The sequence below is a fragment of the Lagenorhynchus albirostris genome, chromosome 1 (genome assembly GCF_949774975.1).
Source record: "Lagenorhynchus albirostris chromosome 1, mLagAlb1.1, whole genome shotgun sequence".
In the NCBI taxonomy this organism is placed as follows: Eukaryota; Metazoa; Chordata; class Mammalia; order Artiodactyla; family Delphinidae; genus Lagenorhynchus; species Lagenorhynchus albirostris.
In genome coordinates this window covers 163,711,689-163,737,886 of record NC_083095.1, presented here as the reverse complement: position 1 = coordinate 163,737,886, position 26,198 = coordinate 163,711,689, and the positions used below count along the sequence as shown (strand labels likewise).

General features: G+C 41.2%; 1 protein-coding gene across 3 annotated transcripts in view; it reads right to left on the bottom strand.

Annotated features, from left to right (window-relative positions):
* BLM (BLM RecQ like helicase) overlaps positions 1-23,383 on the bottom strand; it is a 43,656-nt gene extending 20,273 nt beyond the window's left edge. Inside the window, exons 1-5 of one of the 3 annotated variants that reach the window (XM_060158193.1) lie at positions 23,250-23,383; positions 13,223-13,329; positions 11,429-11,558; positions 4,854-5,049; positions 2,503-2,693 (exon numbers count right to left, since the gene is read on the bottom strand). In XM_060158193.1, the coding sequence (XP_060014176.1) occupies positions 2,503-2,693; positions 4,854-5,049; positions 11,429-11,558; positions 13,223-13,245 (540 nt within the window). In that variant the 5' untranslated portion in view covers positions 13,246-13,329; positions 23,250-23,383. Of the gene's footprint in view, positions 1-2,502; positions 2,694-4,853; positions 5,050-11,428; positions 11,590-13,222; positions 13,330-19,959; positions 20,153-23,249 lie in introns of those variants that run through there. The other 2 variants (XM_060158183.1, XM_060158173.1) reach the window with 2 other exon arrangements.
* Positions 23,384-26,198: the final 2,815 nt, after the last annotated feature.

Sequence of the window (26,198 nt, the reverse complement as noted above, 5' to 3'; positions counted from 1 at the left end):
ACGAACTATCCAAGCTCCTGTCTAAGCCAGTCTTTGTCCTTCTGCACTAGCTCCCAAGCCCCCTTGCTTACTCAGGGACACTGCTTCAGCAATTCTTCCCTCTCCTCACACATCAATTTCCATCCTCCGTAGGTACGTTCCTATCAGCACACAAATATATTTCTCCTGTCTCTTCTTGACTCCACTTCCCCTGGCAGCTACGGTTTCATTTCTCTGTTCATCCTTGAAGCAAAACTTGAAAGAATTCTCCATATGCACTGCCTCCAATTTTGCCCCTCTCCACTGAAACTGGTCAAGTCCAGGTCCCATATTTCCGCGGTGCTAAACCCAACGGTGACGTCTCGGTCCTTATAGTACTTGGCTCGGCAGCAGCAGGTGACTAGGGAGCGCTCCCTCCTCCCTGATGCACTCCTACGCTTAGTTGCCTTGGTCTTCCTCCTACCTCACTTGTTCTATTTCCTGGTCTCCTTTCCTAGTTCTTCCTCTTCTCCTCAACCTCTTCAAGTCTCAGGGCTCAGTCTTTGGTTTTCTTCTCTTCTGTCTATAAACTTATACCAGTGAAGATTTCATCTGCTTTCATGACTTCAAATTCAACTATATGTCAACCACTCCCAGAGTTATGGTATCACCAGCCTCTCTTCAGAATTGCTGGATCCAAGACATATCTAACTCACTACACCCCAGACCAAACCCCTGATCTTCCCTGCCAGCCTTCCCCAAACGTCTCGGCTGAGGGCTGCTCCACTCTTCCAATTTCTCAGCCCTCCAGGCACCCTTCTGACCGGCCTCCCCTCTCCCCCTGGGCAGGCACTACCCCTCAAAGGCACAGGCACGCCCCCCACCTCAGGGCCTCTGGTCTTGGCTTTAGCCAAGAACATCCGTATTTGAGAGCTGCTCAGCTAACTCCTTTCTTCAAGTCTTCGCTCAGGTCTCATCTTTGCAGTAAGACTTCCCTGGGCCACTGCATCCTGCACCCCATTCATCATTCCTGACTCCTTACACTGCTGTACTTTTCATCAAAGTTCTTTCCTCTTAACATGTACTTATAACGTATAGTCCTTATTCAGCCTCCCTCTGCTAGAATGTAAGCTCCACAAGAGTAGGGATCTTTATATTTTGTTCAGTGATGTATCCCAAACTCCTAGAACATTGCCTATCACAGAGCAGGCATTCAACAAATATTTGTTGAATGAGTGAACTGATTAGCAATGTCTACAGAGTGGGGTGTGGTGGGTTGAGATGGCCATAAATCCACAGATTCCACCCCAAGAGAGAGTAAATCACCCTCTGCTTGGCTAGCGCTGCCTACGGTATCACAGTGATATGAACACATACATGTCTGTCTCCCCTCCTGTCTGTGAATTGGCTATATCATGTTCATATGTGAATCCCCAGCATCTTGCACAGATATTTCAAATAATATATCAACTGTGAAAATGCTCTGTAGGGGGCTTCCCTGGTGGTGCAGTGGTTGAGAGTCCGCCTGCCGATGCAGGGGACACGGGTTCGTGCCCCGGTCCGGGAAGATCCCACGTGCCGCGGAGCGGCTAGGCCCATGAGCTATGGCTGCTGAGCCTGCGCGTCCAGAGCCTGTGCTCCATCCACAATGGGAGAGGCCACAACAGTGAGAGGTCCGCATACCACAAAAAAAAAAAAAAAAAAAAAAAGCTCTGTAAACTGTGAAGTACAGTAGACATTAAAACATAGAATTACCATGATAGGTACAATACAGTACCTAACGACTGAATTTAACAACCTCCCAAAGTTATTTTTAGGACAGATGATAGCAAACGCATCCTGAAGCTATTGCCCTTACTCTTTACAGTTTTTTAAAAACCAGTTTACAGAGTAATCTAATTGATCTGAATTCAAACACATAGTACACTAGTTACAACCCTTTTGAGAATGAAGATGTTTAAATACAGAGTTGAATGTAAAATATTCTACCTGCCCATGTTGGATCTTTTTGGGTATTTACAGATTAATGATATTTCTTAAATATCCTATAACCACCAAAACAGGTCCAGTATATATATATATATATATATATATATATATATATTTTTTTTTTTTTTTTTTTTGCGGTACGCGGGCCTCTTACCGCTGTGGCCTCCCTTGTTGCGGAGCACAGGCTCCGGACGCGCAGGCCCAGCGGCCATGGCTCACGGGCCCAGCCGCTCCGCGGCATGTGGGATCCTCCCGGATCAGGGCACGAACCCGTGTCCCCTGCATCGGCAGGCGAACTCTCAACCACTGTGCCACCAGGGAAGCCCCAGTATATATTTTTAACAGGCTTCTAGTTCTACGGATACTCCACAGAAATACTATTAAAATGTTTCTATTCCCAATTAACACGGGGAGGAAGCCATCATCCCCTTGTTAAAATCCCTAGGGCCCACTTACTGCAATCTAACTTGTATCTAACTTTTCTAAATTAAGAGAAGAAGAAAAAAAACTTGGCAAGTTCCTCATCACAAAGAATTTAAAACTTTCTTATTTTACCTTTGTTTTACAGCAATTATCACAAGAAACATCTGGGTATTTCTTACAAAAATAAGGATCAAATTCCTTTTCGCCAAAGTAAGCCAAAAGCTGTATTCTCCTGCATTCTGTTATATTTTCACAGTAATGTACCATACTATACAAATTATTGAAGTGAGTCTCTTTCGTATGATGGTTTCCATCTTTTTCCACTAAAAGAGATGAAGAACACAGTAAACATACTTATTAGAGTAGAAAAATAGAAAAGAATATCACAGAAATATTTAGAATAGGGTCATATAACTTTAAATATTAAATGAAATAAAATTATTCATAGCACTATATATCAACATGACATGAAGCTATATGATAATTAACTGAATATTTATGTTCATCTTCAAGATTGTAGTTTTGCAGGAATAAACATAGGTTGTCAGGAGTAGCTGAAAAAATTTTGCAACTCTTCATTATTCCCAACGATAAATATCTGAATTATATTTACTATATTTATCAGACAAGGATGTACTGAACCCAGCATCCAAAGCAAGCAGAGCATGGAGCCACGGCAGTGGGCTGTGCATTTCCCTGAGTATCTGGGATCAAAGTGGTTAAGCCAGTGGTTCTGAAACTATGTACCAAGGACCCCCCAGGGCTGGGGCGGGTGCTGCAATGAATTCACAGGGGTGCTGGCAGGTGTTTTAAATTTAAGAGAAACACAGCAATACCTGACATCTGTTGAACACCACACAAGCAACTAGTTGGAGGTAGTTTATGATGTGCTACTTTCCTTCTAATGACATTGTGAAGCTGAAATTTTGGCAGTTGCTATGATAAAAATAAGTACCTCCAAAAAATCAATGTGAAACAGGAAATGAGGGTGGCAGTGTCCAATCTGATTCCAAGGTCTGAGAACCACATGTACATACTTTTCATTTGTAAGCAATTGTTGTTAGTTAAAAATGAAATAAAAATTTTTTTTTCTGGTTTATGAGTATTACTTTTTTCAAATGGTTGCTAAGTGTTTAGCATTTAAATACTTACTAAATTATTTGGACCTAACTTAATATAGGTTCTGCTTAAAAACACAAATGGACACGCTAAGTTTAAAAGTTTCATTTTTGCACTGAGAATTATCTTGGTATAGTGCAAGGGACATGGAATTTGCAATCAGATGAACCTGGATTCCATCAGGGCTCTGCCACTTACCTAGCTCTGTATCTCATTTTCCTCTTCCGTAAAACGAGGAGAATAACAGTAGTATCTTTTAGGGTTGTTGTGAAGATTAAATGAAGTGATATACGTAAAGCATTTAAGACAGCAGCATATAGTAAGTGGTAAGGAAACTTTATCATCATTATCACTACCCTTCCCCTTACCGCTGCGGCTGCTCTTGGGGGCAAGTTACAAAACCTTTCTGAAGCTCACTTTTCTCATGGGACTACCTCAAAAACTAGTGGTTACAAGCAAATAAGGTGAACATTACTTGGCACAGAGCTTGGTAAGTGCCATTTCCCGTGCTCAGTATCTCTACCAGAGTTCATTCAAAAGTGGTCTCAAAACAGGCAATTTTACTTATTTATCTATTAGAAGGGGACTGGTTCAATAAACATGGAATACCATACTATGGAACTCTATGTAGTCAAGCTATGTGTACTAGTTGGAGTCATAATTACACCCTAGTGTTGACTGGAAAAAAAATCAGGTCAACATATACATATTAAAAAAGCACATTTATATAATAACTATAAATAGAGTATAACCTTTAAAAATTATGAATCACTACGCTGTACACCTGAAACTTATATAATACTGTAAATCAACTACATCTTAGGGGGAAAAAAAGCACATATAATGGAATCGCATTTATATTGTAAAAAACCCTGCATTTGGGAAAGGTAAATATCAAATATAAGATATTGCCTAACTCCAATGAAGAGGTAAAGGGATGAGATAGGAGAGGGCTATGTAGGGGTTTTATTTCCTAACCTGGATGGTGGTACGTGACAGTTCATTATTTTTTTCCATTTTACCTTTCTGCATGCTTGAAATTTGTTATATACCAGGATGCATGCAGAAATTGGGCCTGGAAGGATACAAAGGAAATCAGTAACTGGAGTTATTTCTTAGGGCAGGACTGCATATGAGGCATGATTTGGAAATTTTTCAGTCCTCAACACATCTGTATCATTTGAATTTTACATAACAAGCATGTAATACTTTTATCATAAACATGAATTAAAATAAAACTTCCATATCTATCTAAGTGCCTCTATTTTAAGGAAAACTGGAACCAAAACACCACAACTGCAGGGACAGATGACAAAAACGAGACCGAGGAGGACAGCATGTGTCCCCAATGGAGCTCAGCTTACTTAGTATAAGCCTCTTCAGTCTGGTCACATCGTGGTAGGTATAGAAGAGCAGGCAGTGAGAGATTTCCCCATCTCTTCCAGCTCTGCCAGATTCTTGGTAGTAACCCTCCACGGATTTAGGGAGGGATGCATGGATCACAAATCGCACATCAGGTTTGTCAATCCCCATTCCAAATGCAATCGTCGCACAGATAACCTGATGTAAAAGCAAAAGCCTATTAGGCTCATAATGCATTTAAAGGAACATTTTTTAAATCAATCAATCAATTAATTTTTGGCTGCATTAGGTCTTCGTTGCTGCGCGCGGGCTTCTTTAGTTGCATTGAGCGGGGGCTACTCTTCATTGTGGTGTGTGGGCTTCTCTTGTTGCGGAGCACGGGCTCTAGGCGCACGGGCTTCAGTAGTTGTGGCTCACGGGCTCTAGAGCACAGGCTCAGTAGTTGTGGCGCATGGGCTTAGTTCCTCCGCAGCATGTGGGATCTTCCCAGATCAGGGCTCAAACCCATGTCCCCTGCACTGGCAGGCGGATTCTTAACCACTGCGCCACCAGGGAAGCCCTAAAGGAACATTTTAATAATAGATGCTTCTAGAAGCTTTATCTTCTATCTTACTTTAAAATGTACTCTATATAAGAGTCTAATATCTTAACTTGGTTCCATTATTTAGCATGACTAATATGAGATTTTCATATTGATAATTTGCAGTTCTATTCAGACCCAAGAAAGTAAAGAGAAGCTCGGCGTGGCAGGCACTTGCTTGTGTGATTTGGCGCTATCACCAAGGGAGCCAGGATCAGCAGCAGTCGCCTCCTGATGTGTTACCACTGTTTGCTTGCGTATGTTTTTTTTTGTTTTTTTTTTTGCGATATGCGGGCCTCCCACCACTGCGGCCTTCTCCGCCGCGGAGCACAGGCTCCGGACGTGCAGGCTCAGTGTCCATGGCTCACGGGCCCAGTCGCTCCACGGCATGTGGGATCCTCCCGGACCGGGGCATGAACCCGTGTCCCCTGCACCGGCAGGCAGACTCCCAACCACTGCGCCACCAGGGAAGCCCTCTCGTATGTTTTTGATATGGAGGTGTGGGGGTGTGGCTCACCCAGCCATGATACCCCTGTTGCCTCGGTAACTGTGTTTCTCAGGAGCTCTGGTTGTTCCCAGGGCTTGGGCTTTTAGAGGTCACTGCTGCTAGATTTTCCAATGACTCAGGAACAGTGGCGTTCTCACCTGCTCCAGGTGAGAACTTACTATCCATTTTTCCAGTGGTAGCAAGTGATCACACACTAGCTCCTTTTATTCATCAGCTAATTTCAGAGTCAAAACTTGTGAAAACTGTATTGGAACTCGTGGGCAAAAGTCTGAGAGTTGCTTATACTAGGGTAAAAAAAAAAGGCTGGAGACCGTGGATCTTGGTCTATGCAAATTACTCAGTGGAAGCAAGGTGATAGGTAAATTTCAGGAGCTTGATATATCAGTTTTTAGTAAAAAATCTCTTTCAAGCCTATCCATTTCAGTGGCAAATTTAGGACCTATAACCCAGCCAAAAATATTATATCTCCAGGCAAAATTACATTATACAAATAAAGCTGCAATGCTTTTTTTACCACCTAAAAAAATGAATTGCTACTTCAAAAATAGTATTTCAAAAGCAACTGGACGATCTGGCAGCCAGACTGAGGCTAATGACATGATTTCAGTAACTGTAAGTACCACAGCTAGGAGCTGCACGCCATGGATGGCAGACGGCGGGTGCTCATCAACGCTGGAGATGCTGGTGGCCTGTACTTTAGGTCAGCCATCTGTCTAAATTTATGGCACTGCTATCAAAGGCAAATCTCCTTGGGAAGAGAAAGTCTACTGTAGTCTCTAGAGGTGGTAGAGCAGGTAGAGAGGCTGTAAAGCAAGGTGTGTCAGCCCACAGGCGCACAGGTTTCCAAGAAGCCTGGGTGCATCTCCCAAGGTCGGGTGAGCACAGGGCTGTGAGGGAGGCTGCAGGCTCATGAGGTGACTATGATACCAATGCCTTCTGAGACTCTTTACTTCTTATAACTGGGAACACTGGCTTTGTGGAGTTGTTAATTCCTTCTTTATTTCTGTGTTGCTTTTAAAACTTCAGGCTAGGGACTTCCCTGGTGGCACAGTGGTTAAGAACCCGCCTGTCTACGCAGCCCTGGTCTGGGAAGATCCCACATGCTGCAGAGCAACTAAGCCCATGCGCCACAACTACTGAGCCCATGTGCCACAACTACTGAAGCCTGCACTCTCAACCACTGTGCCACCAGGGAAGCCCAATCATCAGTGTTATTTTTAATAGTAAATAGCTTAAATGTCCTGAGAGCATGATTGGTTACATTATGGTACATCCCTGCCATTAAAAAATGGTTTATGAAGAAATTTTTAATGATATGAAAATGTTCGAATGTTAATAATGGATAAATGTAGGGGAAAATATAATTCAAAAGTGTGTAATCTCGGGCTTCCCTGGTGGCGCAGTGGTTAAGAATCCGCCTGCCAATGCAGGGGACACGGGTTTGTGCCCCGGTCTGGGAAGATCCCACATGCCGCAGAGCGGCTGGGCCCGTGAGCCATGGCCGCTGAGCCTGCGCGTCCGGAGCCTGTGCTCCACAACGGGAGACGCCACAACAGTGAGAGGCCCGCATACCGCAAAAAAACAAAAACAAAAACAAAAACAAAACACTGATGTAAATTCCACACCCATGTTTCAGATTTGAGGCTCTTAAATATGGTCTACCACATTGTTTTCCAGAAAGGCTCTCACGAGTACTACAGGAAATCGTCTCTGACAACACTGTCCCCGACAGTTAATAAAAGTTTGCTAATACAAGAGATAAACATGATCTCACTGTTTTAACTTTTAATTCCTTTGATTATTAGCAAAATTGCACTTAAAAAATTTGTATTTAGCCCTCTGTAGTTCCTCCTTTCCAACAGTTTCTTGATAGTCTTGAGTAATTTACTATTTGAGAAATGTTTTTCTTCTCACATTTTTACAAGCTCTTCATTATGTTTTATTTGAGGAAGCTATAGTTCCCATTTTGCTGTTGCCTTTAATTTTTTTCTACAGATATAGAAGTGTTTAGTTGTTTAGGTTTTTAATCATTTCTAGCAATTACTTCCTTTTGAGCTGTTTTTAAGCTTGGGTTCTCTTTCACTCAGCATGCATACATTTAAAAATATCTGTACCTTTATTTACCTATAATAAACTTTGATATGAGGACTCAGAACAACTCTCCCCATCAGGTAACCAGTACGACCAGTTGAAAAATCTTCCTTTCCTAATTAATTTTGAATGCCTTCCTTATCATATATTGTTTTTACCTGTTTTCCAGTCTATTTCTGGATTTCTGTTCCATTGATCTTTAATGTATTGCAAAGCCAGTGTTCGTGTGTTATTATTTTCTTGCCAAATTCTTTTGGTTATTTTCACTTGAATATTCTTCCAGGCAAACTTTGGGAAATGTTTATCAAAGGAAGAAAACACTGCAATTTTGATTAGCTACATATTAATTTGGGAAGAATGCCTTCTAGTTATGTCAGTGAACATAAACCAGTATTTTACATATCTGAAAAAGCCTTTCTATTGTTTCCGACATAAATGACAATGAGCTGGCGTGAAACTCTTAAGTCCCAGCCTTTCCTCTTCTGATTCTGGAGATAGTTCGCTTCTGTTTTTTTAATTTAGTGTAACTGTCTCAGGCATGTCTATTACTCGTTCTTTTTTTTTAAATTTTATTTATTGATTGATTGATTTTGGGCTGCATTGGGTCTTCGTTGCCGTGTGCAGGCTTTCTCTAGTTGCAGCGAGTGAGGTCTACATTTCATTGCGGTGCGTGGGTTTCTCATTGCAGTGGCTTCTCTTGTTGTGGAGCATGGGCTCTAGCACGCGGACTTCAGTAGTTGCAGCACGTGGGCTCAGCAGTTGTGGCTCGCGGGCTCTAGAGCGCAGGCTTGCTCTTTGTGGTGCACGGGCTTAGTTGGTCCGCGGCATGTGGGATATTCCCGGACCAGGGATTGAACCCGTGTCCCCTGCATTGGCAGGCGGACTCTTAAGCACTGCGCCACCAGGGAAGTCCCTCTCGTTCTTTGTTGAGTAACCTATTTTTTTATCTTCACGAATACAATTTCTTATAACTGTAAATCAAGCAAAATGTTCTGAACTATGTCTACATGTAAGTTATTCCCCAGTGATCTTGAGATAACTCTTAAATTTGTTACATATTTGTTATGTATTTATTTATAATACCTTTGACTACTCTATTGATCTCAACTATCTCTATTTCTTTTTTGGGTATACTTACTATTCTTAGGCTGAACCCCTACTCTCCCAGCTACCAATAATTTTTTTGTTTTTTTCTGTTCAATTTTCATATGTTTTTTTTCCCTTCACATTCTCAAGTTATTCACTACATCACTGATTCAAACGTCTGCATTGAATTGAACCATTTGTGTCTTGATATATAATTCTATTTGTTTTATTTTTCTTGTATTTTCTTATCTGGATAAACTGACTTTATTTATCCCTTCATCTCAGCCTCTTCACAACATCTTCTTATGGCAAACTGTTTCTAGTTCATATAAGTCAAGTCTTCTTAAATCTTTCTGAGGATATTAAGCTGATATCCTCTAAGATTTCCTTTTGTTTTCCCTCAGGAAATAATTTTGGGAGATACTTTTCCTTCTGAATCTTCACAGTAATGATTTCTTTTTTTTGTGAGCTGAAAACTTCATAGGCTACAAAAAAATTATTAGTCATTCTCCTCAAATTCATCCTTGTATGTAGAGAGATCTATCCAAGTTTCATATTTGCCACAGTATGGGATGCCCTAGAATGTTCTTGCTTCCTTCTTGATCTACTTGGGTGATAAATTTATCCTCTCAGAAGTAGATGCTCAACATCATTAGTTATTAGGGAATGCAAACAAAAATCACAACGAGATACCACTTTATATACACTAGGATGGATATAGTAAAAAAAAGACAATGATAAGTGTTGGTGAGATGGAGACATGGGAACCTCATACATTGCTGGTAGGAATGCAGAATTTTGCAGCTGCTTTGCAAAACAGTTTGGCAGTTCCTCAAAAAGTTAAACAGAGTTTCCATATGACTGAGCAATTCCAATCTTACATCTACCCAAGAGAACTGAAAACATGTTCACACAAAAACCTGTACAGAAATGTTCACAGACGCATTATTCACAATAGTCAAAAAGTGGATACAGGGACTTCCCTGGTGGTGCAGTGGTTAAGAATCTGCCTGCCAATGCAGGGGACACGGGTTCGAGCCCTGGTCTGGGAAGATCCCACATGCTGCAGAGCAACTAAGCCAGCGTGCCACAACTACTGAGCCTGCGCTCTAGAGCCCGCGAGCCACAGCTACTGAACCCGCGCGCCTAGAGCCTGTGCTCCACGGCAAGAGAAGCCACCGCAATAAGAAGCCCGCGCACCGCAATGAAGAGTAGCCCCCGCTCGCTGCAACTAGAGAAAGCCCGCACGCAGCAACAAAGACCCAATGCAGCCAAAAAAGAAAAAAGGAAAAAAAAGTGGATACAACCCAAATGTCTACCAACTGATGAATGGATAACAAACTGTGGTACTTCCATACAATGGAATATTATCCAGCCACAAAAAGGAGTGACGTACTGATACATGCTACAATATGGATAAATCTTGAAAACATGCTAAGTAAGAGAAATCAGTCACAGAAGAACACATATTGTATGATTCCATTTATATGAAATGTCCAGAATAGGAAACTCTATAGAGACAGATTAGTAGTAGTTAATAGACTAGTGGTTGCCAAGGACCGGGTGTTAGGGGAGTGAGGAGTGACTGCTAGTAGATATGGGGTTTCTTTCTGGGATGATGAAATGTTCTGGCATCAGACAGTGGTGACAGTTGCACGACCTTGTGAATGTACTAAACTCCACTGACTTGTAAACTTTGGAAGGGGGAATTGTATGGTATGTGAATTACATCTCAATAAAAAGTTTTTTTGATTTAAGAAAGAAAAAGTGGTTTCCCTGGTGGCGCAGTGGTTAAGAATCCACCTGCCAGTGCAGGGGACATGGGTTTGAGCCCTAGTCCAGGAAGATCCCACATGCCGCGGAGCAACTAAGCCCGTGTGCCATAACTACTGAGCCTGCATTCTACAGCCCGCGAGCCATGACTACTGAGCCTGTGTACCACAACTACTGAGCCCACGTGCCACAACTACTGAAGCCCGTGCGCCTAGAGCCCATGCTCCACAACAAGAGAAGCCACCCCAGTGAGAAGCCCGAGCACTGCAATGAAGAGTAGTCTCTGCTCACCACAACTAGAGAAAGCCTGCATGCAGCAATGAAGACCCAATGCAGCCAAAAACAAACAAATAAATAAAATAAATTTTAAAAAAAGAAAGAAAAAGCAATTTTAGATGTCTCAAAAAACATCAGTTTTTAAATCTGCCTTATTTTGATGTTTACTACCTTTAAGGTGAAAACAATTTTCATCCTACATGTACAAGGTGGCTTATGTACTATAAAATATTGTTTCCTTTGTTTATTTTTAAAAATGTTACCTGGCAGCCATCCTGATTAATCCACTTGTGCTGTACTTCATCTCTGGCAGAGTCACTGAGGCCAGCATGATACGCCAGAGCAGCGAGACCATCCTTCTGTAATGTGTCAGCCACTGTGTCACATTCTCGCCTGGAAAGGCAGTAAATTATCCCTGAGTCATCTGCCAAGAAACCAAACAGTATTGTGAAACGAGGACTTTTAACATAAATAACACAACCTACATTATGTTCTCAGAAATATCTGAATTGTAAACAGAGGTATAGTTTTCTCCATAGTTTTCTTACAGCAGAGGAAAACAACATAGGTAGAATAAGTCAAGCAACGGATCACGTGCACTGGAAATGACAAGATTTAACCTTTAATCCTGTCCCTCCAAATAACTCCTTAGGTAGACCTGGAGGAACCCTGGGCTCTGTTTCACACTTGCTATAAAATGGAAAGGCACTCTTCACGAACTGTAGAAAGCATATGGCAATACCTATCAAGAGCCTTAGAAATGCTCCTATTTTTTTTTTTTTTTTTTTTTGCGGTACGCGGGCCTCTCACTGCTGTGGCCTCTCCTGTTGCGGAGCACAGGCTCCGGACGCGCAGGCTCAGCGGCCATGGCTCACAGGCCTAGCCGCTCTGTGGCATGTGGGATCTTCCCTGACCAGGGCACGAACCCGTGTCTCCTGCATTGGCAGGTGGACTCTCAACCACTGCGCCACCAGGGAAGCCCAATGCTCCTAACTTTTGATTCAGTTTCTTTCTAGGAAACAAATCTAGGAAATAAAGTGATCCGAGGACTTATTATATAAGAAGTTTTGTTTATAATTTTTAAAATTAGAAAAATCTTAAGGGCCAGCATTAGGACAATAATTAAGAAAGGAATTTATAAACTAAAACAAATTGCAACTATTAAGTGTTTTCTAAGTTTTTAAAATGACATGAGAAAATGTTTAAAATATAAAACAGGGTAAAGGTAGAAACACTGTAGATACAGTATGCTAATGGAAGGAAAAATGCATACAAAAATTATTGGAAGGAAATAAACCAAAATGGTAACAGTGACTTGTCCTATGGTGAGGCTTGTCTTTTGATTCTTTCTTTTTTTTTGTTGCTTTCTAAATTCTCTTCACTATATTTCTTGCTGTTTGTATGTATGCTATTTTTAAAATCAAAAAATAAAAGGTATTAAAGAAAAAGTCATCTCTCTGTGGCAGAGCCAAAGATACAGATACACACACAAGCTATTATTTATATTAGGTGCCTGGGAGAGGGGGGGACTGGAAAAGGAATTACTGACTTTTTCTTGGTCTATCTCTGCATTGTTTGATTTATTCAAACAAATACGTATACTAATTAAAGAAAATGAAATAGAGATGTTTAACAAAAAAATTCTCCATGGAAAAGTAGAAAAGAGGTTACATGGAAAACTACCATGAATTTCAGAATCTCATTTTAGTTAATATAACTCAAGGGCAGACACACTTGGGAGAAGGCACTAAAACAGAGCTGTGTAATTCATTAACTGATAGAAGCCAGAGGAAAGACAGTGAAACCATGAATTACAATACAGGTGTGTAGGAGGGAGTATTTAATATACTTTTTGTTAGGGTTTATTGTTAACAAACCAAATGAGATTTTATAATTTCCAGAATTGAGAGAGTTGCAATATTCTGCTCTATGAATAACAAGTTAGTGCTATCATAATGAGAAAAGAAATGTTTAATATGCAATTTTATATATTCAATTGTGGTACTAAAAAGACACTTATTACTTCTAGACATGATTTATCACATGGCTGTACTCACGTGGGTGATGCTTTCTGATCCATTCTAAGCAATCAAATGCCACCTTTTTTGGTTTTTTGGGTAACACGTAGTATTTTAGATTATGTCTGTTGAAGCTCATGCTAAACCTAAAAGAAGTCGCAAACGTAAAATTTTGTTATTATGAGAAAATATAGTTTTAGCCATCTTCAAAAATTAAATGCTGATTTTCCACCATGCAAACCTAATTATCAAGTTGTCTTAAAGTGAATGTAGCTACTGGCAGCTTACATGATAAAACACAGATGGAAGTTAGGTTAAGGATTAAGAATGGTGATAAGGCGGCAATGTCTACGGGACTAGTTATTAACAAAGAATCAGAAGGAATGCAGAAGAGAAAAACCTGTAGAAAAGACAGCAGCCAGTCTCTAAGATGAGGTGGATTAAAAGCAGAGATGGCTAAAACGTTATTTAAAAGATTAAGAAAATCATAGAGAAAACATAGGCCACCAACCCCCCCAAATTTTGACTGTGTACAGAAGAGTGAGGAACTGGTTGCAGGGCTGCAGGAGCTCAAGCCTGCAGACCCTGATCTCTGTACTTTGGCTGTGTGCCCAAGGGGAGTGTGGCTGACTCCGAGACAGATGTGCTCCTCTTTCTCTGGCCTTTTGCTCTTGGTCCCACACTTCCTCCCACTTCCTTAGTGAGCTCTTCCTCTCCATTATCTCCTTTCTTGTGCTTCAGTCTCTTCTGTGAACTCTTCCCTTTTATCTCTGCATATGTTCTAGGACCCCCAATCCTAAAACCAACAAAAGCTTCTCTTGACCCTACATACATTCCACTGCAGCTGGCATCCCTCCTCGTTCCTTCCCTCCAAAGGCAAGTTTCTAAGACTTATGCCCCCAACCAACCAACCATACATCCAATTTCAACTCTCATCATTTCCATTCTGGCTTTCGCCATTACCATTCTGCCAAAATTGTTTTGGCAAAGCTTTTGTTTTATTTACTTATTTTGTGGCCGCACCACGCGGCAGGTGGGATCCTAGTTCCCCGATCAGGGATGGAATCCGCACCCCTTGCGGTGGAAGCGCACAGACTTAATCACTGGACCACCGGGGAAATCCTATCAAAGCTTTTAAAAACTGAAGGGTAAGGGAATTGTTACAGGGCCCTTGGCCCTGACGACACCCTCCAGCTGTGCCAGGTTCCAACATTGCCACAGAAAGGAGAGAGAACACTATCTAATGAGTTAAAGTTAGAGCACAAAGACATCACAGTGCCTGGGTGGACGGAAGGAAACAAAGAGACCATGAACAGCAATAACCTGTGGTAAGGAGGTTGCCTCTAGACAGGGGGTGGGGATCAGAGGGAGGAAAGATGGGGAATAAAACCACTGCCTTTCTGTCTTTGTATCTAAGTCCAAGCTAGATGGGTCCAGGTTTTGTTGCCATTGATAAGATAAGCATTTAGTTTTAGGACCAAAGAACGCAACACTTCACATGTGGAGGGCAGTAGTCGTGTTCCTGAAGGGGCTGCAATACAGATAAGAAGGCCACGCAGTAGGCAGTGGTTCTTTCAACTGTGCAGGTAATCTTTCAACTGTGTCTGGTGTGCGCACTGGTCTGTAAGTTATTTATTTTATTTATTTATTTATTTATTTATGGCTGCGTTGGGTCTTTGTTGCTGTGTGTGGGCTTTCTCTAGTTGCGGTGAGCAGGGGCTACTCTGTTGCAGTACGCGGGCTTCTCATTGTGATGGCTTCTCTTGTTGCGGAGCACGGGCTCTAGGCAAGCAGGCTTCAGTAGTTGTGGCACGTGGGCTCAGCAGTTGTGGCACGTGGGCTCAGTAGTTGTGGCTCGCGGGCTTAGTTGCTCCGTGGCATGTGGGATCTTCCTGGACCAGGGCTTGAACCCATGTCCCCTGCACTGGCAGGCGGATTCTTAACCACTGCGCCACCAGGGAAGCCCCACGTACGCTGGTCTTTTGTCAGACCTCATTCTCTTACCTCTCCACGCGGTTGGCTATCCTTACCGAAAACTCTATTAGTGCTCACACCCGTGGGGTTTCTCCCCCTTACCTCTCTGACTTCTTCCTCTCCTTCTCTCCTTTCCTTGCTTACTCCTTAAGTGAGAATCACCCCCCAAAATGCTTGGCTCTTCTTTCTTCTTCCCCTATATAACCTTCTTCAGGGACCTCACTCTCACTGCTTTAAACAGCACCAAATATCATTCCTGCGAGTCCCAACTTGCACCCCCAGCTTAGACCTCTTTTCAGAGTTCTAAACCACAGTCCAACTTCTTTCAGGTCAGTGGTCTAAAGTTGGGGTGTGCATACCCCTAGGGTTCACAAAGACTTTCCAAAGGTACATGAGCGAAGACAATTTTAAAGGAATCAATTTCCAGATCCTCTGTTTTCACACTTACGAATTTCCCCCTAAAGATGGATCTGAGAATGCCTGTAGTCAGGACTCCCTGCTTGTTACTCCTACCCTGTTTTTTCCTTTTACAATTGTCTCTCACTTTTGGAAAACAAACAAATTTTACTTTTCACCCATTCTCAACTTTACCACTGTGCATTGTTTTGGACATGAAAACCTCCAGTACACCAAATAAAACAAATTGAAATATAGTATGGGTGTAGATGAAACTTTCTCTAATCCAAATACCAGAAACTCTTGGTAGGGCTTCATGTCTCTAAGTGTTTTACATTATTTCTGTTAAGAGTAAAGTATAACATCAGGAATAAAGTATTTTGGCCTTTATTGGGGTGTTCTGATTTCAGATATACTGAGAGTAAGGCGGTGGGAGAGAAGATGATTCTCACTTTATGAAGTTGCTTCTTTCATTCCAATTGTCATAAAATGCATTACTCTGAGGGTCTTGTGAGACTACTGTTAAACAATACTTCGAAACCATCCCTCTTAAGATATCATTCAGGGTTTCCCTGGTGGTGCAGTGGTTAAGAATCCACCTGCCAATGCAGGGAACACGGGTTCGAGTCCTGGTCCGGGAAGATCCCACATGCCGTGGAGCAACTAAGCCCACACACCACAACTACTGAGCCTGCACTCTAGAGCCTGCGAGCCACAACTACTGAGCCCGTGTGCCACAACTACTGAAGCCTGCACGCCTAGAGCCCATGCTCCGCAACAAGAGAAGCTACTGCAGTGAGAACCCCGTGCACCACAACAAAGAGTAGCCCCCGCTCACTGCAACTACAGAGAGCCCGTGCGCAGCAATGAAGACCCAACGCAGCCAAAAATAAATAAATAAATAAAATGTTTAAAAAATGCTGAAAAATATCCATAAAAAAAAGAGATATCATTTCTATGTACAAAACACTTAGAGATCTTTTAGTGCTTGAAATGGCAGAAGAATGTGTAGCAGATTGTGGCAAAAAAGACGGTAGATAAAGGACTTGATATGCCCATAGACTCTTTTTTTTTTTTTTGCGGTACGCGGGCCTCTCACTGTTGTGGCCTCTCCCGTTGCGGAGCACAGGCTCCGGACGCGCAGGCTCAGCGGCCATGGCTCACAGGCCCAGCCGCTCCGCGGCATGTGGGATCTTCCCGGACTGGGGCACGAACCCGTGTCCCCTGCATCGGCAGGCAGACTCTCAACCACTGTGCCACCAGGGAAGCCCGCCCATAGACTCTTCTGATTGTTCTGTTATTTACAATCACTGCCACAGCAAAGGAAACTGCAGTCCTGATAAAATTAAGGCATAAAAAGAATTGCCCAGGAATACAAATGATGTAGATATTCTTGAAACTTATTTGATATGATTTGGGCTTAAGTTGGGAATGGTGCATGTGTCTGTCTCCCTACCAATAGGAATGCTGAAATGATTATACACAAGAATGGCTTTACTGCTCTTCCCTACAAATTACACTTTAATTTCAGAACCATGTTTTATACATTTAAAAAAAAAAGTTTTGGGTCAAAAAAAGAGAGACAACAGCAAGTGCTGGTGGAATCAGAACCCACTATACCACCGGCAGGAATGTAAAATGGTGCAGCCGCTTTGGGAAACAGTCTGGCAAAAGGTTAAAACAGTCCTCAAAAGGTTAAAAATAGTCACCATACGACACAACAATTCCACTCCTGGGTATATACCCAAGAGAAATGAAAATACAGGTACACACAAAACCTTTTGTTTGTGAATGTTCATATGCAGTTCAAACCCATGTTGCTCAAGGGTCCACTGTATTCACACAATTTGTTATAATGAGAAAGTTAACAGTCTCTTAGAGGTCATTACATATAACATATCTTACTTGGCCTGTTGGAAAATGGATGTTTGGAATTAACAGATATTCTAGTTAGGGAGAGTTCACATCAATTGATGAATGGGTAAATAAAATGTGGAATGCCTATTCAATGGAAGATTATTCAGCCATAAAAAGGAATGAAGTTCTGATATGTGTTACAACACGGATGACCCTTGAACACAGGTTAAGTGAAAGAAGATGGGCACAAATGAGGAGAGAATGGGGAGTGACTGCTGAGTACTAGGCTTCTTTTTGGGGTGATGAAAATGTTCTAAACTTAGATTCGGGGGATGGTTGCACAACTCTGAAAATACAAACAAATGCACTAAATTCTAACCTTTAAATGGGTGAATTTTGTGGTGTGTTAATTATATCTCAATATTTTCTTTTCTAAAAAAGCTTTGGATTCCAAAATATCTTCACAAAGGGAGTACTGATGTTGCCATTAAAATGGTAAATATTATTAGGTCCAGGGTGTCAAACTCATGTCATTTTAAGTGATGTGTCAGGAAATGGAATCAATTTGCACTCAGCTCTTGTTGCTCTTGGAACTGAGGCACTGTCATGAGGATATGCACTAAGTAGTTTATGTGAACTTAAAAACAAAGAATTTTTTTTTATATGTAAGAAAATAAGTTTGGCCAATTGGTTTGGCAATGACAACTGGCTTTGCCAGTTAGGTTATATGGTAGTCATGTGCCACTGTTGAATAGTTTTGACAAAACTATTATTTAAAAGCATATCAGGGACTTCCCTGGTGGTCTTGTGGTTAAGAATCCGCCTTCCAATGCAGGGGATGTGGGTTCGATCCCTGGTTGGGGAACTAAGATCCCACATGCTGCCGGGCAACTAAACCCACGTGCTACAACTACTGAGCACGCGGGTCACAACTAGAGAGCCCATGTGCCACAAATACAGAGCCCACACGTCCTGGAGCCTGTGTGCCACAACTACTGAGCCCATGTGTCACAACTAGAGAGAAGCCCGCACCCTGCAATGATGAGCCCGCTCACTGCAGCGGAGGATCCAGCATGCCGCAACGAAGATCCAAGTAACAGAAACTAAGAACCGACGCAGCCAAAAATAAAAGGAATAAATATTAAAAAAAAAAAAAAAGTTGAGGACTAGGAAAGCATATTAAGAGTCCCTGCACACAGCAGAGAAGACAGATAAACTCTTTGAGGGACTGGTATAAAGAAAATTATTTTAAAAAAAGAAAAGCATATCACCTGATTAAAAATATATGTCAAAAATATACTAGGAAAGGTGTACTGAAACTAATAGTATTTTGATTTCCCCAACTCCTTCAAATATACTGGACACAAGATTCACCTGACTGAAAGAGTAACACAAATACTTAATAGTCATTAGAAAAGTTTTGGTAAAGCATTTTTTTTAGGGTATATTTCCCAGAAAAAGTAAAGTAACTAATGATCTGACTTATTTTGTCAGTCAGATGGTTTTCAATTCTTCGCTTTTCACAATATTTGCAGGACTCAATTGAGATGTCAGCTGACAGATCATTAAAAATAATTTTTGATGACAGATCATATTTTGGCATTTACATCAGAAGGAATTCGAATAATTGAGCGTTAATACTGTAATAAAATGTTTTCCATTCCTATCTACATGTTTATGTGAGCAACATTTCTCAATGCTATAAAATATACCTATAAAAATAAGAAATATGAACAGACTTGATTTATCCATAGATATATGTACTAATTGGGAAAAAGTCCTATCTCATTAAGTTACACATTCCCCATCAAAATTTATACTTAAGAATTATTTTCAAAAATATTTAAGCTATTCTGATCAGTCAGGTACTACTAATGATTATATATAATTCAATTAGGACAAAAATTTTGGTATAGGAAATTTAAAAATAATTTATATATATATTTTTCTTGCAGGTAAATATGACAGAGTAAGCAACAGGCTTCATGCATAAAAATAGGATAAAATTAGGATAAAATTCTGTAGGGAAACTGAAAGAGATATACGAATTTGAAAAGAAAAGGGGAAATTAAAAAACCTATTAAAGAGTTAAAATTTTTATTATGTCTTCTATAAGTGGGAGATAGTAGGTACAGAATTGCTATATTATGTTTATAGTCTACTGGATACATTTAAAAGAGCTAAGTAACAATTCTGTTTAAAAATGTTATTTACAACAGACCACTGTTCTCTTTATTTAAACTCATGTTGAGGAATTTCCTGGTGGTTCAGCGGTTAGGACTCCATGCTTTCACTGCCAAGGGGCTGGGTTCAATCCCTGGTTGGGGAACTCCCTCAAAAAACCAAAACAAAACAACAAAAAAAGTCATGTTGAAAAATTTTAGGTATCAGGTTTAGAAATGTACAAGTGGTACAATTCTCCAAAATTCTTTTAAGTCTCGTTGATTCAACTCTGCTTTCTCTCTGGATTCTGTCCCCTCCTTCCACTTCTGGTGTTGCCAATCTCTCTCCTAGATGGCTACAACTGGGTTCCTAAAGGGCCACCCTACCTCTAATCTCTTGTTCCTCCATTCCATCTTCTGTTCCACTGCCAGGGTTATCATTCAACCATACAGTTCAGATCAAGCCACTTCCCAGGTCAAAATGCCTACATAAGAAAGTCCAAACACTTTACCATCATGATATGCAAGACCCTCCAGATCTGGCCTCAAGCCACCTTTCTAGGGTCATCCCTTTATATTTCTCTTCTTATCCAATGGATTATCCACCATTCCTTGGGCCTGACCTGTAATTTCATGCCAGAAACTTCAGCCCTGAATTCTCACTCTTCACCTGTTAAAATGCCATTCACCTTCCACTTCATACCCACTAGGATGAGTATAATCAAAAAGATACAGTAACAAGTGTTGGTGTGGATGTGGAGAAATTGCAACCCTCATATACTACAGAAGGTGAAATGGTGCAGCTGCTTTGGAAAATAATCGGGAAGCTCTTTAAAAGATTAAATGTAGAGTTACCATATGACCCAACAATTCTACTCCTAGGTATATGCCTAAGAGAAATAAAAACTTACATCCACATGACAACTTGTATACAAATGCTCACAGAAGCATTATTAATAACAGCCAAAGAATGGAAGCAACTCAAATATCCATTACATGATGAATGGATAAATAAAACAGAATATACATACAATAAAAAAAGGATGAAATACCAGTATGTGTTACAACATGGATGGACCTTGAAAATGTTATGTTAAGTGAAAGAGGCCAATCACAAAAGGCCACATAATGTATGATTCTATTTACATGAAATGTCCAGAATAGGCAAAAATCTATGGACACAGAAAGTAATTAGTGATTGCCTAGAGTTGGGGCGATAGGGAATAGTGGGAATTGACTGCTAATGGGTATGGAGTTTCTTTTAAGTGAGACAAAAATGTTCTAAAATTAGGTAGTGGTGGGGTTGCACAGCCCTGTGAATAAATGAAAAATAAAGCAAAACATCAACCCATAGAACTGCATACTTCAAATAGGCGAATTTTAAGGTATGTAATTTATATCTCAGTACAGCCGTTTAAAACTTTAAAAAGACCATTGTTCCTACAAAGTCCACTTCCTTTATAAAACCCTACCTGACCCTCCTCGTAACCGTTAGTTGTTACTTTGGGTTACAGTCAATCTTGCCTTCCAAGTTCCAGCAGTCAATTTACATCTCTAATCACCACTTACTTCATTCTGCATTTCGTACAGTATTTAAAGGGTTCTGAAAGCAGACTGTTTGGGTTTAAGTCCTCACTCCAATACTTGCTAGGTGTATGACTTTGTTTAAGCTGTTTAATTTCTCTGTGTTTCAGTTTCCTCATCCATAAAGTGAGGGAAATAGGAGCACTGACCTCATAAGACTTTTGTGTGGATAAATGAGTCAATACACATAAAATGCCAAGAACAGTGCCTGGCACATTGTATAGGCTAGATATGTAAGTGTTAGCTATTATTGTGGTATTATAGTATTATTGTTGTATTTACTGTCTAAATGTCTATCTCTTTTCTCTTTCTCAGTTTGTATTTTAAGGCCCTAAGGAAAAGGAATAAAGTCAATCCATTTTACTTATTTCCATCCTCATATTTCCCAAAGGTGAAGAATACTATCACAGACTGGCAGTAGGAGAGAAGCATGGGGGCCATGGCTTCAACCCTAGGGACACATGCCTTCACCAGGGCCATGACATAGCAGCAGTTGGGAAATGTAATCCAAACAAGAGGCCTATGGGCAGAAAAGAAGATAAGGAAAAAAATGTAACAGAAAGTGTTTGTTAAAATCTTTTACTTCCACTCAGGGATTTAAATTCTCCCCAATATAGAAGTACCAAATATATTAAGGAGTCAACAGACCTGCCCAAATTTTCATATTTTACCCACATTTACCAAAGTTCCTCCATATGTTTCATTTATTCATTCTTACTGAGTGCCAAATATGCACAGGGCACCACATGCTAGACTCAGGAAATGTACAATCTATTACTTTTCCAAGCAGACCTCCCCCGCACATTACTAGGAAAAGATGTTAAACCTGTATGTGCAATGTTTACTCAAACAAAAATGACAAATTCTACACTTTCAAAAGGTTATTCAAAAGGTGAATTGAATTTATATCACTTCTTTTAACTATGGGCATTTGGCAATTAATATTACTAGTCTAAAAGAATAGTAGATTGTGGGCTTCTCTGGTGGCACAGTGGTTGAGAGTCCGCCTGCCGATGCAGGGGACACAGGTTCGTGCCCCGGTCTGGGAAGATCCCACATGCCGCGGAGCGGCTGGGCCCGTGAACCATGGATGCTGAGCCTGCGCGTCCAGAGCCTATGCTCCGCAACAGGAGAGGCCACAACAGTGAGATGCCAGTGTACCGCAAAAAATAAATAAATAAAAGCTTTTATAGATCAATGGAGTACTTGTAGAAGCAAATTTCTAGCATGTGGGTTCTTCACTAGAACCTGAAGACACCTTAAATATAATGTTGTAATGTAAATCAATTATGGAAGAAAATATTTTTTTCCCCCAAATTTTATACAAACACTCCTCTTCAAGTAAGATTAAAATAAAAATTTTGCATTCTGGGGCTTCCCTGGTGGCACAGTGGTTAAGAATCCGCCTGCCAGGGCTTCCCTGGTGGCGCAGTGGTTGAGAGTCCGCCTGCTGAAGCGGGGGACACGGGTTTGTGCCCCGTTCCGGGAGGATCCCACGTGCCGCGGAGCGGCTGGGCCCGTGGGCCATAGCCGCTGGGCCTGCGCGTCCGGAGCCTGTGCTCCGCAACGGGAGAGGCCGCAGCAGTGAGAGGCCCGCGTACCGCAAAAAAAAAAAAAAAAAAAAAGAATCCGCCTGCCAATGCAGGGGACACCGGTTTCAGCCCTGGTCCGGGAAGATCCCACATGCCATGGAGCAAATAAGCCTGTGCGCCGCAACTACTGAGCCTGAGCTCTAGAGCCCGCGAGCCACAACTACTGAGCCCACGCTCCACAACTATTGAAGCTGGCATGCCTAGAGCCCGTGCTCTGCAACAAGAGAAGCCACTGCAATGAGAAGCCCATGCACCACAACAAAGAGTACCCCCACTTGCCGCAACCAGAGAAAGCCTGCGCGCAGCAACGAAGACCCAATGCAGCCGAAAAAACAAAAAACAAAAACCATACTGGCTCCCAGCCCCCCAAATTCTGATATAATTGGCATTGGGTACAACCTGGGCATTGGGATTTTTAAGACTCCATAGATGATTCTAATGTGCACCAATCTGGGAACCGCTGCCCCAGGGTTTCAAAATTAATAAGTTTCGACAACTTACACCTGAGGTCTAAGAATCTTCAGCTGAGTGAGGATGTCCTTCTGTACCCTGGGATTAGCTGTGGCAGTAAGAGCCATCACTGGAACAGAGGGAAACTTCTGGCGAAGCATATTCATTCTTTTGTAATCTGGACGAAAATCATGTCCCCACTAGTTGGAAAAAAAAAAATACTGCTTTTCAGACTATTTGGATCTTCCTTATATAAAGCAAAGACTGCTCACTATATTAAGAACCACCTTATTCTTCAGTGAAATAGCAGAATAATTCACTCAATACTTTTTCTCTTGGCTCTGAAAATATATATACTGTTGGTAGTACAATCTATTGCTATCTCAAGACATAGAGAACAGTATTTACCTGACTGACACAATGTGCTTCATCAATAACAAAACGTGCCAAGAGCTTCCTCTCATACAGATTCTCCAGAGTAGAAATCAGTCTGTTACTTGCACAGACCTAGACCAGAAATGCATTAATCAGACATTTAAAAACATTTAAACATATCACCTTAAGGATTTGGTTGTCTTTAAGTTCCACTATGACTTAAGTTGTATTAAAACCTCCACATAAAATTGGTTCTGATTTCGATCTACAAATAGAATTAGAAGTAATAGGAAATAGCAAATGAGACATTTTAGAATGTTTACCCACATTTAGCAAACAGTTTTGTATTAGGTCACTGGTTCTAAAAGAATTTTTCTTCCTCAGTGTATTTGGGAGCCACCACATGTTTACACTGGTAGCAGGGTTACAGACGTGTGTTACATGTGTGTGTTGTCTGGGGGAAATATATACATATATATGTACATATATACATATATATATGTACATATATTTATATTTTGTAGCTCTGTCCATAACTGGGCCTGGAAGCAATGACATGCCAGTAGCAATGACCATCTCTGGCACCCATGTCTTGATAGACATGTCAAAAGGTCACAGAAGCCAGTCTGATGGAGCCTTCCCACTGGCCAAACCTAGGACAATTAGAACATCAAAATACATAATAGTAAATGATTATAACCTACTGAATAAATTAAGAATCCATGATTTCATATTGATACAAATAAATATGTGGGTAAAGGGAAAAGCCTGTCCTTACAGCAGAATGCCAACTAAATTGGAAAAAAATCATCATTTGGCACTCACTACAATAATAACTGATGGGGAATCATCAATGGATGAGGAAACTCTTGGGTCAAAGTCTGATGAGTAATAGGATATTTACATAGTCTCAAGAGTATTCCATAACAGGATACCTACAATTACAAAAAAAAATTTATTTATTTTTGTAATTAATAATCACAAAAAAAGAGTAATTTTTCAGTGCAAGTCTGGCAGACAACAACACCTTAACCAAATGATCAAAGTTAACTAACATCACCAGTAATATAGAATGAATCAACACCAAATGCCTCCTGATAGGATACACTGAGAACATATCACCACTTCTGTGATATTCCCCTCAAAAATGACGAATACAAATCCAATCAGGAGGAAACATAAACTGAGGGACAGTCCTCAAAACAACTGGCCTTCACTCTTCAAAACTGTCAAAATCATGAAAGACAGAATGCAATGCATAATCTAGGATTTTCTTTTGCTAGGAAGGATATTATTGGGACAACTAGTGAAACTGGAATAAGGTTTACAGATAAAGTAATAGTACTGCATCAATGAATATTTTCTAATTTTGATAACTGTACTGAGGTTATGCAAGAGAATTCCTTGTTTTTAGGAGATGTACAGTGAAGTATTTAGGGTTAAAAGGATATGTCTGCAACTTACTCTCAAATGTTTGAGGGAAAAAGAGAGAAAGAATGATAGAGCAATTACAGTAAAATGCTACCATTTGGGGTTTCCTGTGAAAGTTATACAGGAATTCTTGCACTAAACTGTACATCAGAAATTATGTCAAAAAATTTAAAATATACATATTCTAATGGGCTTTTATGAGATAATAGAAAAGATACACTGGTCTCTGCTCCCAGTTCCTGGGCACAGGGTTCCTGGAACTCTTGTAAATTCTTAAGTGATAAAGCAGTACGAGCAGGACTCCCCCGGTGGCGCAGTGGTTAAGAATCCGCCTGCCAATGCAGGGGACACAGGTTCGAGCCCTGGTCTGGGAAGATCCCACGTACCACGGAGCAACTGAGCCCATGAGCCACAACTACTGAGCCTGCGCTCTAGAGCCCATGCTCTGTAACAAGAGAAGCCAGTGCACGGCAACAAAGAGTAGCCCCCACTCGCCGCAACTAGAGAAACCCCACGCGCAACAACAAAGACCCAATGCAGCGAAAAAAAAAAAGAGCACTAGGAGCATCTTTTGTTCTCTTGAGGCAACTGTGGGTGGGCTCCTGGGTGGGTGATGGTCACCAGAAAGACCAAGCCATGATTAGAAACTTGGAATTTTCGGTCCTACCCCCATCCACCAGAGAAGGGAGTCAGTCTAGAAGTGGAGTCAATAATTGTTCATGCCTACGTGAGGAAGCCTCCATTAAATCCCAAAAGTATGGGGTTCAGAGAGGTTCTAGGTTGGCAAACACATCCATGTACTGGAGGCTGATGCACCCCAACTCCACAGGGACAGAAGCTCCTGTGCTCAGGACCTTCCCAGACCTTGCCCTGTGTATCTTTTCATCTGACTGTTTATCTGTGCCCTTTACCATAGCCTTTAATAAACTGGTAAATGTAAGTAAGTGTCTCCCTGAGTTCTGTGAGCTGCTCTTGCAAGTCACTGAATTCAAGCAGGAGGAGGTCACGGGAACCTCTGATTTGTAGCCAAGTCAGACAGAAGTTGCGAGTACCCTGTGGATTGGCCCCTGAAGCAGAGTGGTAAGAATCTTGTGGGACTGAGCCCTTAACCTGTGGGACCTGACACTATCTCTGGATAGTTGACAGAGAACCACTTGATATAAGGAAAAACCTCCATACATTTGGTGACTAGAA